This window comes from Leuresthes tenuis, unplaced genomic scaffold (assembly GCF_036924035.1).
Source record: "Leuresthes tenuis unplaced genomic scaffold, fLeuTen1.0.hap1 SCAF_18, whole genome shotgun sequence".
In the NCBI taxonomy this organism is placed as follows: Eukaryota; Metazoa; Chordata; class Actinopteri; order Atheriniformes; family Atherinopsidae; genus Leuresthes; species Leuresthes tenuis.
The window spans coordinates 3,129,888-3,146,080 of NW_027325372.1; the positions used below are offsets into that span (position 1 = coordinate 3,129,888).

A 16,193-nucleotide genomic window follows, 5' to 3' on the forward strand; every position below is an offset into this window, starting at 1 on the left:
GCCTGCAGATATCTGCGTTTTTATTCGCAGGCGTCCATTTCCAGCTGTGATAATCGCTGATAGCGGCAGATGTGGAGGAAACCTTCATTTCAGCTCCGCCTACGTTGCATTGGATCAGATGCAAACTGGTTTCCTCCTGTTCTGATGTGTTTATGTTGAAGTGAGACGGAGAACTGAAAATGTTTTATAAGTTGTTTCTGGTTCCAGTTTCTTGATGCTTTTCTGCAGCAAAACGAATATTAAATTATTCAAAGTCTCATGTGCACAGTTAGAAAAAGTGTTCAGTTAGTTTGTAGAGTTTTATCTGCGGGGTCCTTCTGTGAGGAACCTGCTGCCTTTTAAGGCCAAAATAGGACAGAAGCGAGTAGTTGGTGAGTAACAGCTGCTGTCAGAGTCTCATCCTCCTCCTCTCAGGCTGTTGTTTCCTTCCCATCCTCCTCCATCTCTCCCCATATTGCCTCTGTCTTCACAGACTAATTCATCAGCCCAGTGGCCGCTCCTACCATGAGGAGTTCAACCCCCCGAAAGAGCCCATGAAGGATGATGTAAGTACATCAGCCTACTTTGAACTTTGAGTTCTTTCTTCGGTCAAACCGCCACCGAACTGAAACCGCTTCCATCCGGCTGATGACTAATGTGGGGTCATTGGGAAACCCACAGGCTGCTGGCTCAGTTTCAGCTTGACAACACTGATGTCGTGTGATGAGACAAACGACCCGTGAAGAAAGAGTTTTTGGAAACGGTGATTCAGGCCTTTTGTGCGTCTGTGACTTCATCGAGCTTCTTTTTCCACCATCGTCCGTTCCACTCTGATGGTGGATCCCCTCCTGACACCCTCCCACATCACAAGTCTCTGAGTTTTAAGTCACAGACTAAAGACTCCAGATCTCGCAGGGAGATGTGGAGCTAGATTTATCTGAGGTTATTTCCCATAATGCACCTGACTGTGCAGAGTTCTGAGCTTTAAAAAAAACCCTCTCTGCTGTTTCTTCCCATTTTTTTCCTCCATTTTCATTCTATTGTGGTACAAAAGAAATTAAATTAGAAGAAAAGGTACGGTTCAGTCGGACGGAGCGAAAGAACGAGCGACTAACTGCATCGTGGAAACGGCACGAATGTCTCTACGACGTTTCATCTGCATTTAAAGAGGCAGCCGTGGCTAAAAGCTGCTCATCTGTCGACTTCATTGCTTTAAAGGGGAACTCCGGTATTTTTAAACCTTATTTCTGGCTTGAAATACGTTCATCTGCTCACAGAGAACAGTTTGGTGAAAGTCGGCGTCCTTCGGAAGATATTTAGATAACTGGAGATCCATATAACGGAGTGAACGGGGCTTAGAGGATGCAGCCTCTAAATAAGGCATTATCTGTCTTTATTTCACCGATACTTTAAGAAGAATGAATGAATGAACGTGTGCTATAGCTCTGTTAGCTCATAGCTGCTGTGTTGTTGTTATTGGTGCCTATCGAGGGGCTTTCTACACACTCGTCTACTGGGATGATGTCATCCACACGCCCCCCTGCAGCACAGTTTATTCACTCCGGTAAGAACGTCCATCTTACACAAAGTCGTCGTCAAAATCTGATAAATATCCTGCCATGTTGCACAAAACTATCAGCAGCAAACTCTGTGTGAAGTTAGCCGACTGTCACAGAGTACGGAGTGAATAAACTGCTGCTGCAGCTTTGAGAGAAAAACTGTTTAAAAAAAAAAAAACACGATTAGCCATCGATGAAACTTCTCTGCTTGGACCTATGAGTGAATCCTGGCCTCAGACGCCGGGTCTTTAACGTGTTCAGAAGGCTGTTGGTTTAAATCCAACAACAGGTTTGAGTTGTTGGGACTGAGGACACATCATCTGATTAATAATGAGCCCAACATATCGGGGCTTTGCATCCCTTTAAGGTGAGATAGCAGCTGGAAACAAATGTCCTCTGACACATAAACTGCAGTTTAGATAAAAGCACGAACATCCAGCAGGAGAGAGGAGGTGACCTAAATCTACAGAAACTCCAGTGTTGTGCCTCCGTTCACCGTCTGGCTGACCTCATCTCTGTTTTCTGTCCCTCAGGTTACAGGCGAGCCGCTGATCCGCCGCAGTGACGACAACGAGACGACGCTACGCTCCCGCCTGGACGCCTACCACCAGCAGACGGTCCCTCTGGTGCAGTACTACAGCGCCAGGGGCCTGCACACGGCCATCGATGCCTCCCAGAGCCCGAATGTCGTCTTCGCCTCCATCGTCGCCGCCTTCTCCGTCGCCACGGAGGTCCCCGCTCGCGCCACCGCCTGTAAAGACAAACTGTTCTTCCTTTCTTCTCCTTCTTCCTTTTTCCTTCAGAGCTGGAGATTATGCGAGAGACGGAGGGTCAGAGTGGCGACAAAATGTAACATTTAGAGGCAGAAATGAACAGTGGAGCCTTAGGAGGCATCAGCTGTTCGAGCAGCGCGATCTCCGGATAGAAACGGGCCTTTTTTTGTTTAATTTGACTAAATTAAGTGTTGGAGACGCAGCCTAAGTATGAGTTATGCTCAGCAGAAGGTGTTAAAAACACTCTTGTTGCATATTGTTGGCCTCAGCTGGACACGTTTGCTCTTGTCTGATTGATTCTTGTGGATCTCCTTTATCCTCTCCAGCTATGCTGCTTCTTCTTCTTCTTCTTCTTCTTCCTCTTCTTCTTCTTCTTCCTCTTCTTCTTCTTCCTCTTCCCCCCGAGCTCGGAGTGCATCAGAAGAAACTGTTATTGTCACTGCAGGCAGTTAAATTTGGATGGAACAGATTTAGGATCGAACTAGAACAAAATCTACAGATATGATCGAGGGTATCAGGGAAGATTAGCAAATGATTCTATAAATTACATTTAACTGTTGTACTGTGGACAGAAAATATGTAGGATAGTAACAAGGTGGCTTTAATGCTTTTATTTAGCAACAAACAGGACATCAGCAGGTAAAATCCTATATTACACTCAGTGTTAAAGATAAATAAGTTAAATATGTGAACATGTCTCACAGGATCTTTCCCAGGAAATTCACAACATATTTATACATAAAGTCTTCCTCAAAACTGGCAAAAACCACCTTGAGCGAGCGTCTGAACTTATTTCTTAACATTTCCTTTCTTTAGTCACATCTTGAGATGTGAAGAAAAGCCTGAAGCGCTCTGCTCTCTGTTAACTTTGCTGCTTGGTCTGAATGTGCTCAGAGCTCCAGCTCCAGAGGTTAGCCGTTAAGCTGTAAATGATCAGGCTGAATGATGTGGCTCCTGTAAAGGACACAAGCAAGGAGAAGCAGGTTCCCTGTGGATGTGCTACAGGGCGATGCAGCCTCTAAATAAGGCATTATCTGTCTTTATTTCACCAATACTTTAAGAAGAATGAATGAATGAACGTGTGCTATAGCTCTGTTAGCTCATAGCTGCTGTTATGTGGCTACTTGCAGCTATAGGAGAGCTAACGGAGGGATTTCTACACACTCGTCTGCTGGGATGACCAGCAGCAGCAAACTATCTGTGAAGTTAGCCGACTGTCACAGAGCACGGAGTAAATAAACCGCTGCCACCAGCACCAGCTGCTGCTTTAAGTTGGTTGTATTTGTTTGCAGCTCATTCAGACGTGTTCACACCTGAGTAAGAGCATGATGGGGCGTCACTTCAGCCTCAGGTGGCCAAACGCTTCGTGTTTCGATGCCCTGCTGACGGGGAAAGGGAAACCAACTTTACCAGTTTGATGCAGAAGTGGTTTGGTGTAAAAGCCCACAGTCTCATTCTCCTTTGAACCACTCTGATGATTTGTTTTTCTTGTGGCCACCTTGAGTTGCTTTGGTTCTCCTTTCAGGAAACCCTCTGATTTCTTTATTTAAGCTCTCTGACCACTGCCTGCTGCAGTTTAGACTCTAAACATTCCTTTAATATCGGAGAGCTGGCTGAAGGAAGTCCAAACAAAGTCCCGTTTGTTGGATTTGGACATTTTTCCTCTCACATATGCCCTCGAGAAAATGTGTAGGTAATTTCAGGGCCGAGCGTTCAGCAGCTAAAGAGACAGATGGAGATAAAAAAAAAACAAGCTAAATGATTGAATGTTGATCCTATAATTGTCAGACAGCCTCCAAATGACATCACTGTTGCTCTCTCGCTGCTGGTGGTGTCAGTTGTTGAATGGCAGCATTTAGTCGGCTTGATTCTGCTGCCCCCCGGTGGTGAAAAGCTGTTATTGCAGGTTCCGATTCAGCACAGTTGCATTTGTTCTGAAACATCCAGCCTCTGTTCAGCACTTCTCACCAGATTTATTGTAATTTAGAGCCCTTTCCTCCTTAGTGAGGAGTTTGTTTTTTAAATCCAGGCTGAACATGTGATAATTGTATTGAACAGTCTTATCTAGAGGGAAATCTTTAAGTTTTGATGTGGTTTCTGCTCAGCTTCAGCAAAGAAACTTGCGTCAGAGTCTGTGTGAAGTCAGGCGGATCAAAGAGAAAAGACTTAATTCACCTTATCAGGGGCATTGTCCGACACACAGTGCCTGATGTTTCCAAACGAGGCGGTTAATCGAAGCCTCGGCTCTCGCTGTGTTTTTGTTCCAAACGGATCGCAGATTGATTTTGGCCCTCGCAGTGGGAGTTGTGAGGAAAGCCAACGCTTCCTGTCTGTTGGTCTTGTGTGTTATCGGGCTCTGGGATTTGTCTGTGAGGCCGTCGCTCCTCTATGACCCTCCTGCTCTGTTTGTGCTGCACATCGACTGTAACTCGCTCTGTAAATATCTTTATTTCCTCCGGCTGATCTAATCTTCTGCACAGTGTGACGGCTTCATGCTCGATTTGCTTTTTCTCTGTCGTCGGTGACGCCTTGTTTGCTGTGTTTGAGAGCTGTAGAAGTAAACCTTCAGGGCCTTTCTGTCAGTGTTGTTGGCTTTAAGTCACTTTAAAGTGGACCGTGAGAGACACTGATGTAACTTACTGTGAGTTGCAGCATTTTAATGACCAGAAATGTGTTTCTTCCTCTTGTCTTGCAGCTGGTTGAGTCCTGAGCTGCTCCGCTCCCACCGAGACGAAGGACCGGAGCTGGCAGAGTGCTCAGGTGGGCGGACAAACAGAGAGGACGGGGTGGGGGGGGGGCAGACAGCAGGGGAATTCCTTAGACTTCATAAGTTATGGTTGTGGTGCTGTTGGACTCCGTCCTGTCAGCACATTTTTATTCCCAGTAGAGTAAATCAGGAATAACTGAAGCCATCTGATTGTTGTATTCCTCATGTTTCCCCTTCAATAAACCTCTAGCTTTTCTACAATCATCACATTTTTAGCTTCTTTTCTTCACCCGACTGTGAAATCCACACGTTTCAGTCCGTTTATGTCGCTGAGAATCGGACGATTCTGTGTTTTTGGAGCCGACGGCGTTTATATCCGACAGGATATTACCAAAAAACAAGCTTTAGAGACGGCAGCCAATGATGCAAAACAACTTGTTGCTGAATGAATCCAGAATATAAATGCAAACCACCAGCTGCCCCCCCCTCAGCGAACAAACAGGCATCTTTTTTTATCCGTTGCTGCCGACCACTTTCTCCTGAGGGGTTGTTCCACGTCTCAAAAAACTCTTACGCTTGACAATTTTTGTGTTTTGTGCAAATAAATCTATTTACAAGACATCTAATTATAAAAAAGTTAAACTTATATAAACCTAAGACCCATTTTCCCCTGCTTCGGTGATTTAAAACCTGAAATGGAAATAAAATCAGAAGCCGGTTTAAAGCTGCGTCCACATTGTTCAGTAAAGAGTTTCAGCGATTTTAAAAGCCCAGATCAGAGGACCGGAGTCCTGTTGTTTAAAGGAGAACAAGGACTCTGAACCTTTTGGAGTCTGGCAGCTGGAGAGATGAAGCGCTCGAGACGTCCTGAAGACGGGGACAACAGGCTGAGTAAGTAAAAGCAAGAGCAAACTGAACTATTTCCAGCCAACCTGGTTCTGTTCAGAGTGTTCAAACACAGGAAGAAAGAGCAGTGGGTAAAACAGAACCAGAACATTTACTCTGTTTCAACAAACCAGTGCAACTTTATTCATAAAGCAGATTTAGAACAACAGAGTTGGACCAAAGTGCATAAAAAAGAGGCATAAAAAGCCCAGAAAAAGAAGTAAAACTAAAGATTTAACAGCTCGTGTTGTGGCAACAGATTTAAAAATGGGAGAGAAGGAGTCTGCTTAACATCTGAAGGCGAAGCCTGGGAGCCGGGCTGGAAAACCCAGATTCCCCCTGAGCCTCAGCCTGATTGGTGGGAAAACCGAGGTCAGGTGATCAGCTGACCTTTGAGGCCGAAGCGGGTCAGAGAGGGACGGGTTCACACGAGCCGATGAGGAGCAGACAGACCCGGTGACGGCTGCTCCGGTTCGAAGGCAGCAGCAGCGTTCAGGCCGAGCTGAAGCCCGAAAGAGAAGCCCAACGGCGCCCGGACGGGTCGTGAAAGGAACCAGAACGGGTCGTGAAAGGAGCCAGAACGGGCTTCAGCTTTGCTGCCTGCCTGAAGCAGAAGAAGCTGTTCTGTTTGGTGGTTTGATTTAAAATCAGCCCATAAGGGGGTTAAAGCCTTTATTATTTACAGGAAGCTGCCCATGAGTTGAACCCAGAGCAGCCGGACGGCGCCTGGAAGACAGAACCACAGGCGGGTTGTTTGAATGATGGACAGATTTTACCTTTGTGCTTTAAATCTGTGCTGAGTGTTGAAGTTAAAACAAGAGGAGCTTCAGAGCTCCTCAGGACTCACCTGCTGCTTTATTACAGAGAAGAGGAGAGAAAACCTCTGGCTCACGGTTTATTTTACAAACCGGGTCATATTTACGGAGGCCTGGAATGCAGAAATGCTCGTTTTAATCAGCGGATGTTTGCTTTTTGACTTAAACCAGCCTTTTTATTTCACTCTGACCTGGAAAAAAAAGAAGCTCCACCTTCCTTCAGCCTCCGTCCAGAGAGGCTTTTTGTTTTAATGTTACTGGGTCGTAACCCGAAACCTGCGTTCTGTCAGTCCGAGTGAAGCAGAAACATCTCTGAGTCACAAAGTGAATCATCCCGTCCTCACCGCAGGAGGATTCAGCGTCTTCAGGGCTTGGAGGAGAAGTCGAACACTGCAGAAGCCTTTGAGAAGTCAGAATAATGTGCAAAAAGCATCTGTGGTTTAACCCAACCTTAAAGGGGAACTCCGGTATCTTTAAACCTTATTTCCTTATCTCCTCACTGAGAACAGTTTGGTGAAAGTCGGCGTCCTTCGGAAGATATTTAGATAACTGGAGATCCATATAACCGTGGAAACAAGTCAATGTGACGCTTTGTAAGGAATGAGCTGTTTTTTTCTTATTTTCCTGACCCTAAACGGAACTTCCTGCCCAAACCTAACCGAGCAAGGAGCCAAAACATCAGCAGCAGCTTGGGTCAGTTTGTTTGGACGGAACCAAGCTCCTAAACAGAGATGATAAGCAGTCCACTGGACCGATCCCCGAGAAAGATGGATGGAGGTTATTAAATATTCTGAGGGGGGAACAGCCCTTCGCCAACAGCAGAAGAAGACGGTGGATTCAGGAGGTTCCACGAGTCCAAAAGGCAGCAAAGTCTCATGTATCCAAAAGCTCTGAACCTATTAAAGGGGAACTCCGGTATTTTTAAACCTTATTTCTGGCATGAAATACGTTCATCTGCTCACTGAGAACAGTTTGGTGAAAGTCGGCGTCCTTCTGAAGATATTTAGATAACTGGAGATCCATATAACGGAGTGAACGGGGCTTAGAGGATGCAGCCTCTAAATAAGGCATTATCTGTCTTTATTTCACCAATACTTTAAGAAGAATGAATGAATGAACGTGTGCTATAGCTCTGTTAGCTCATAGCTGCTGTTATGTGGCTACTTGCGGCTATAGGAGAGCTAACGGAGGGATTTCTACACAGGCACTCTACTGGGACCACTTCATCCACACGCCCCCCTGCAGCACAGTTTATTCACTCCGTGCTCTGTGACAGTCGGCTAACTTCACACAGAGTTTGCTGCTGATAGTTTTGTGCAACATGGCAGGATATTTATCAGATTTTGACGACGTGAACGAGGACTTTGAGTAAGATGGACGTTCTTACCGGAGTGAATGAGCTGTGCTGCAGCCTTGCTGTGGAGGAAGTCGTCATGGATGCTTCCCGGCTGAAAGTGTGCAGAAGGCAGTCGTGTTAGTTTTCATTTCTCTGTTCCTCGGGTTGATCTCTTGTTTTGTATCGTGTCCTCAGTGTTTAGATCCTCGTCTCCTGATGGGCTCCCCTCTCAGCTGCAGGCACTTACTCACCATTAGTTTGTGTTTGTTTCAGTCAGACTCGCACCGTGACTTTAACCTTCTCTGTGACTCAGTTCCTCTCTCGTCCGGTAATCTCCCCGTCTTTGTTTTTTTCAGTTCATGGTTTCCCGGCTCAGCCACGCTTGTGGTTTCTTTGAGATAAAGATGATAGTCGCTCGTTCGTTAGCCTCTAAGCTGCTGTTTCCCTCCAGAAGCTGGATCCTCCAGAAGCTGTTTCCCTCCAGAAGCTGGATCCTCCAGAAGCTGGATCCTCCAGAAGCTGGATCCTCCAGAAGCTTTCACCACCAACATCCTGAGAAATTCTGTGTATTTTTACCCATTTTTGGAGCATCTTTTCCTGACAAACATCAAGGTTAAATGTTCCAAACTGATTGGACTCTGCAGACCAAGAACAAATCTCAGTAATTCAGCTGTAAATCTGACTGTGACGTCCTCAGAAGGTTGAGGTTAGCAGCCTGTCCTTCATTTTCACCCACGGATGCAGAAAACTCTCTTAGATGAGTTTTTTTTCCTCCGAACTCTGTTCTTTGATCCTCTCTTTGAACATTTCCGATCTTTTTGGCCCGTCTCCTCTCTTATCATGTGTGAAATGAGTTTACTGACGCAGTTGGAGCATGTTTGGACACTCTGCGGCGTCACAGATAACCGGTTGATGCTATCAGGCCTCCCACTGGCTGTTCCTGTGGATGTATTTGTTAAAACAAAGCAGCTGATGGGTTCAGTGAAAATCACACCAGCATCAACTGTTTATTTATTCTATCAGCAAACAGTTAGTTCCTGTTGCTGAGCAGTTGGAGGTCACATGATCACCAAAATCATCTGTTTTAAAGTTTAAAGAGCTGCTGTTTTCGTAGGTTTTGTCTCTATAGATGGAATGACTTTGATCATGAGGGGAAAGATGTTTTGGGAAGCTTTCCCTGACGCCTACAGTTGTTACTGAGAAGCATTTCCTGCTTTTCACTGTGGGGAAAAAGCTGGGATGAGCAGTCTGACGGCACGTCCTCGTGGCTTTTAGCTTGTGAAAATGCTTTTATTTCTCTGTGAGTTTAGGCTTCAGCTCGTTTCTTTCGGCCTGTGGGATGTTTGCACAGCAGAGGGTTTTCAGGGCTGTTTGAAACCTTCAGCCCGACCTGCTCCATGTGACGTTTTATTTCTCTTTTCTGACCAAAACGACTGATCAGTCGCCACCGAGAGAAACTGACGATTAGAAATAAATGCAAAAATTCATACTAAATGCCTTAAGAAATAAAATATGCCAAAAAATAATAGATTGAAGCACTGATTACTGTGTAAAATGTGACAGAAATTAATGTTTCTGCTTTGTCTTTTTAGCTGTTTTAGTACCCTTTTTTATTTCACCTTAATGTGACTTTAAAAATATGTTTTTAATTTATTTTAATATCCCTGAATTTCTCTGATTGCATTTTTTAACGTTAACATATTTCACTGAACTTATTTAGCTGAATTATTGTGTTATTTTATCATTTCAGGATGTATTTGTTGCAGTTATTCGCCTCCTTGTTCATTTCTGTCTCCTGTTTTATTTTTCTGGAGGCTTCAGTCCATCCGGCTGCAGAGATCCTGTGTTACAGGTGAAAAATATTTACCTTTGGAAGTACTTTTTCTACACTTTGTTGGAAATTATCACGATGAAAACATGGAATAATGATAAAAGTGCTTTTAAATTATTAACTTTAAGTAAAAATATGTATACAGATGGAAAAAAAGATGGAACTAATTATTTTTTAGTACAATTTTTGTCGAAAATGTTAAAAAAAAGGGGAAATTTCAGATTTCTCCCAAATCTAAAACGATCAGCTGTCAGATAAAATGGTTCCTATGAATAAAATATTCGCTGTCGTTTACCATAATCACATATTTACCGTACACGAGCTCCTGCAGGGGGGTGACGCCACGGGGTGGGGTTTCCGTAAGTGTTACGGCGTTACGTCACCGGTTAGGGCTTTCCTCTTTGACGTCAGAGGGCGTCGGGCGGCAGAGAGAGTGCCAGAGGAGACTCGGAGAGAGCTGCGGAGATTATCTCAGTTTTATCGGTGCGCTCCCGGAGCGCAGGAAGACCAGAGGCCGCCAGGAAACCCCCGAGCCCGAGAGGACGCAGCCGGCCACCGAGGACCGTCAGCTTCCAGACAGGAGAGGCGGAGCTGGAAGGGAGCCGCGGCATCTCTAACAGCCTCTGCGGTGGAGCAAATCCGGTCCTGAGCGGGTAAGTGGCCGGCCTGAACCCAGTGGTGCGTGAGCTGACACGGATTAAAACGCTCCTCTCTGTGTCAGAATTACGTGGATAAACGACGCGAGGCCTTTGGGAGGGGAGCTGATATGTTTTCAGGGTAATCAGATGCATGACGGTCACAAGTCAGCTGAAATTAAACCACCCAAATATCATTAGAGATGAGAGCAGGCTGTTACCAACAGGCAGGACACAGCCCATGGCTGCTGTTCATCTGAGAACAATCCCAAACTATAAACCCAGAATGTCTTCAGCTCCATCCAGGAGGCGTGAGAGTTAAAATCCAGCCCCAGCTTCCCCTTTAAACACTTTCCACTCCAAGACAGATTACTCATGGATCTGAAGAGACAGCTGGCAGCAGGTCAGTGAAATAAGGCTTCGGACCCTCCTCACAGCAGTATAAGGGAGGTTTTAGGGGTATCGTGTGGTGACATCATCCTGTAACCTGTCAGCTCACATCATGTAAGTTAATGTAAATATCGCTGCTGTAAGAATCCTTCACATGTGTGGCATTAAAACTGTCCAAATAACGGCAATTACACAGATTAATGTGAGCCAGCGCTGGTTTGGGAACAGGGTGCGGTTGTAGCTCTGTAGATGCGATCAGATGAGGAGTTGAGAAGTGGTTTTACTCAGATAAGATCGATTGTTTTGGGTGTGATGTGTAGATATGATGAGTTCAAGAAGCTCTTTTAATCGTACTTTCAGAGCTGTTTCTTCTGGAGTTTTCTGTAAAACTTCCAACGAGCCTCTAAAACATTTTATTTCTTTGTCTTTTATGTAAACAGAAACCCTGAAACCCATTTAGAGAGCTTAAACCTTCTGCTTTTCTGTAAAGGATTATGTGTATTTCTTTCAAAATGCATCACAGTTTGTGCGTCTTCTTGGGCCTGAAAGGTGAAAGCACTCGTGTGCTGCATCAGGTCATAATGGGCTAACGTGATTAGAGCGAGCTGGATGGGAGAGAACATCATGAGCTGACAGAAAAACTGTTTTGATTCCTTGAAAATGAGCCGTGTGACGTTCAGAGGACCAAAGAACCAATGAGTTGGCTCTTTTTCTCAAAACAAACAGAAAATAACAAAGTCTTCTTCTCTTTATCATGACTGCGGTCGACAGCATTTGCTTCGTTGGTGCTTTTGTTAGTTAGTCCAGAGCTTTATAGTTTTATTCTTTTTAATTTTATATCGATATATTAGAAGAATTTTGTCAACAAAGTAGCCAAAAAGTCCTGTATGGGTTGTTTGTCCATCCTCTGAAATACGGCCTAAAGAACAACATGGAAACCTGCCGCTGTGTCGGATAACTTCCAGGACAAATGGTCCAGATATTCCAGATCTACAGCAGCGTCTTACCTCCGGTTTTCCTCTTATTTTCACTCTTTGGTTAGGTTTAGAAAGAGGACAGCAGACCTGAGCACTCATCTCAGTTTGCATGTTCTCCCACCACCCAAAAACATGCATGTTAGGTTAACTGGTGTCTCTAAATTGTCCCGAGGAGTGAGTGTGGTTGTTTGTCTCTGTGATGGTCGACCTGATGGCTCCAGCCTCCCCGCGACCCTAAAATTGAATTAAGTGGGTATAAAATGGATGGATGGATGGTTAGGTTTGGGCACAGGAGCAGCTTGGTAAGGTTTGGGAATTAAAACCACTCGGTTAGTGTTTGGAAAAGATCAGAACATCTCTGAGTGATGACAGGTAACAGAGCAATGGACCCATTTCCAGAGTGCAAAACCATGGCTGGCAATCATAAGATTGTTAAAAACTTCTTTAAAAAACCTGCTCTAAAGAATTCTTGTTGGCTTATAATGAAATAACTTCATCATAAAACATGATTCAATACCTCAGTTTCAAGATAGATGATGGAAAATGTAAGATGATATTTCTGAGTGAATAAACTGTGCTGCAGGGGGGCCTGTGGATGAAGTGGTCCCAGTAGAGTGCCTGTGTAGAAATCCCTCCGTTAGCTCTCCTATAGCTGCAAGTAGCCACATAACAGCAGCTATGAGCTAACAGAGCTATAGCACACGTTCATTCATTCATTCTTCTTAAAGTATTGGTGAAATAAAGACAGATAATGCCTTATTTAGAGGCTGCATCCTCTAAGCCCCGTTCACTCCGTTATATGGATCTCCAGTTATCTAAATATCTTCTGAAGGACGCCGACTTTCACCAAACTGTTCTCGGTGAGCAGATGAACGTATTTTATGCCAGAAATAAGGTTTAAAAATACTGGAGTTCCCCTTTAATAGGTTCAGAGCTTTTGGATACATGAGACTTTGCTGCCTTTTGGACTCGTGGAACCTCCTGAATCCACCTTCTTCTTCTGCTGTTGGCGAAGGGCTGTTACCCCCTCAGAATATTTAATAACTTCCATCCATCTTTCTCGGGGATCGGTCCAGTGGACTGCTTATCATCTCTGTTTAGGAGCTTGGTTCCGTCCAAACAAACTGACCCAAGCTGCTGCTGCTGATGTTTTGGCTCCTTGCTCGGTTAGGTTTGGGCAGGAAGTTCCGTTTAGGGTCAGGAAAATAAGAAAAAAACAGCTCATTCCTTACAAAACGTCACGTTGACTTGTTTCCACGGTTTCTAGAAACACGGAACATTTCGTTCTTGTCATTGTGCTGTTTGTGTTTCACCTGAATATGACGTTTTGTCCACTAGAGGTTTAAAAAAAAACACGTTTTCATTGAAGTTTTTGGAGCAGGTTCGATGTTCTCTTGTGCTTTTCGAGACGTGTTTGAACACTCTGAGCCACCATACACACAAACATCATCATCCAAAATGGCATCTGATGAATTAATTCAGAAAAAAGCAATAAAGAATCAGTCGAAAGTCGACAGAGTTATGATGGTTTCGCCTCATTTTCCCGTCAGGGTTCGTCCTCAGACCAGAAGTCTGTTTAACTCCTCTGGCCTCAGATGGGCTCAAATTGAATTAAACTGCTGGCAGAACAACACATATTTCATGTGCAGTAACCTTGGTGCAATATTTTAAGCAACTAACCAATCAAACTTGATTTGTGTAGAACTTTTCATACAGAATATGGAGCACAAAGTGCTTTACATAAGTGATAAAAGCAGCCACACCTAAGGCTTATAGGTGAGTGTGGTGGTACTGACAGGAGCTAAATTATGTATCTGCAAGTTTTAGTCCTAACTTCAGAAATGAATAAAAGACCATTAAGAGCCTTAAAAACCAGTAAAAGAATCTTAAAATCATTCCGGAAACGCACAGGAAGCCGATACAGAGATGTTAAAACAGGAGTAACGTGAGCTCTCTTTCTGGTCTTCGTCAGCAGACGAGCGGCTGAGTCCTGCAGCAGCTGTAATGGATCGATGTTCTTTTTTAGGAGGCCCAGAAAGAAGATCATTACAGTCATCAATTCAGGAGAGAACAGAAGCACGAATCGGTGTCTCTGCATCGGCTGGAGAGAGGAACGGTCGCATCGTTCAGCTTAAAGAACGCTGAGATGTTTCTCCTGGAGGATGTAAAACTTCAGCCGGAATCAGATAGAACTCTTTTTGGGTTTATTGATCTTCAGTTTTCAGTTTAGAATACAGCTCCTCTCTGTGTGCATCCACCTGGAGACACTCATTCTTTCAGTAAATGGGGGGAAACCCGGTCTGATTCCAGCTGTAACGTGTTTTAATCTCTCCAAGTAATCTTTGATCCATCCTTTGTTGAAACTTAGAAACTTACCGACCAGGACCAGGCACCTCGGATGCATTTTATGTACCAGAATATACAGTTTTCCACGATCGTGGGGCTGCAGCCTGTGATTTCCAGCCTGTGATTTCCAGCCTGTGATTTCCAGCCTGCGATTTCCACCTTTGGGAGTTCATAGCAAGCATCTGAACAACGCTTGTTTCAGGACAGCAAAGGCTCTGTGGTCCTGGAGCTCCTCGTAACTGTTAATAGCAGTTTGGTCTGTTTGAGATGACAAAGCAGTCTCTCTGACTTGTTTCTCATTTTTTAAAAGGCGAACTCAGCCAGACTGCAGATCCAGATCCATTTTATGAGGATATGTGGCTGATTTCCGTCCTCCTTGAACTGTTTCAGAGCCAGCGTGAGCGGGTTTTAGGTTCCCTTGTCATTATGAGGCTCAGGTTCCAGCGCTGTGCTTCTGTTTCCCCTCTGGAACCTGAATCCTCTCCTTCAGTTTACTACACTTCCCGCTCACCTCACACGGCCTCGCAGGCCTCGGCTTGTGTGTGAAGAGGAGGTTCGCTCTGAGCCCGCAGGCACGACATTAAACATTCAACAACTCAGCAGTGCTGCCCCTGAACGCTCCTCTAATTATAGAAGCTCCCAGCTAGAATCTCTCTGCCTCCACCTTGCACTGCATCGCTCTGGACTCTGAATGTGCTTCATCTTTGTGTGTGTGGGAGAGGGTGTTAATGAGAAACAGTGGGAGCCTGAGAGAAAACTCAAACCTCCATTTGTGTACCCATCTGCCTCCCACTGCACGTCACCCTGGAGGCTCTCCCGTTTAATTCTCTCCTCTTTTATAGATACAGATACTTTATTCTCATTGCACATAAAACAAATATTCCACAAAACTTTGTTTGTCATTCCCATTATGAAGAGAAGTCGATGGATCCATTAGTCATTGAGAAACTGAGCCCTCACTCATGAGTCATTTCTTAGAAATTACAGCTTTCACTCCTCATTGGAGCCGATAATTAGTCTTCCTGAGCGTCAGCTCACATGAAGATGATATCTGCAAATGTCAGGTGGAGGTGAGCTAATCTGCTGCCTTCAGCTATTTCACAAAATACAAAACTTCCAACCTCTAAAATGTGCGATATTTTCTGCTTTTTTTGGTGTTTATTGCAGTAAATGAGACATTCTGGGGTTTAGTATTGTTGTTAAAACCTTAAACATTTACGAGGCTGCTGAAGTGAACAATAACTCACTCTGATCACATATTTCCTTCATTTAAATTAATTTTGGCAGATTATCTGTGTTGCAGCTCATCTTAGAGACAATATTTAAACATGAAAAACGTCTATAAAAAGCAGCTAGTTAATGGTTCCAGTTTTCTAATAATTCTTCTGGTTTTTGCTGTTTTCTCCTGAGGGGAACATCAGGTTAATCAGCAGCTAAATACTCCACTAAAGGTAAATCGCATCATACTCGGGTTACTTTATTCATACCGGAAGGTAGATTAGTTTCGCTGCCAGACAGATAAAACATCCCCAACAACATAGAATCTACTGGAACAACTGATGAAAGGTTAAAACTATATAAACAGTAAAAGGATTAAAGTGCTCTGGTTCCACAAATCAGGACATGGGCCGATAACGTCGAATGCATCATCTGTTAAATAAAGAACAGAATTAAACCCGATTACAGACAGAGAATAAATGGATAAATGAAATGTGTGTGAGCTGCAGTGAAAGCAGCAGGAATAAAGCTGTTTTTGTTGTGCTTTGGTTCATCCTGATGGAAGAAGATGCTTAAAATGATTGTCATCATCGTGCTGCACCACATCATCTCGTATCATCCGAAGCTGTAGCATCATTATATATATATGTATTATATATATGCTCACAGGATAGCTGATGATTGTTTTTGGAGCTACGCAGATCACAAAATGTGGGAATTTGCAGCGTTCTGTTTGAAAATG

The 16,193-nt window shown here is 44.2% G+C and overlaps 2 protein-coding genes across 3 annotated transcripts in view; one reads left to right on the forward strand and one right to left on the reverse strand.

Annotated features, from left to right (window-relative positions):
* ak2 (adenylate kinase 2) overlaps window positions 1-5,282 on the forward strand; it is a 70,167-nt gene extending 64,885 nt beyond the window's left edge. For both annotated transcript variants that reach the window (XM_072371067.1, XM_072371066.1), the window contains exons 5-7: window positions 473-545; window positions 2,072-2,291; window positions 5,007-5,282. In XM_072371067.1, coding sequence (XP_072227168.1) covers window positions 473-545; window positions 2,072-2,291; window positions 5,007-5,014 — 301 coding nt within the window. In that variant the 3' untranslated portion in view covers window positions 5,015-5,282. The remainder of the gene's footprint in view (window positions 1-472; window positions 546-2,071; window positions 2,292-5,006) is intronic.
* Window positions 1-16,193, reverse strand: part of LOC140275544 (tripartite motif-containing protein 16-like) — a 292,422-nt gene that overhangs the window by 197,888 nt on the left and 78,341 nt on the right. The window lies entirely within an intron of this gene.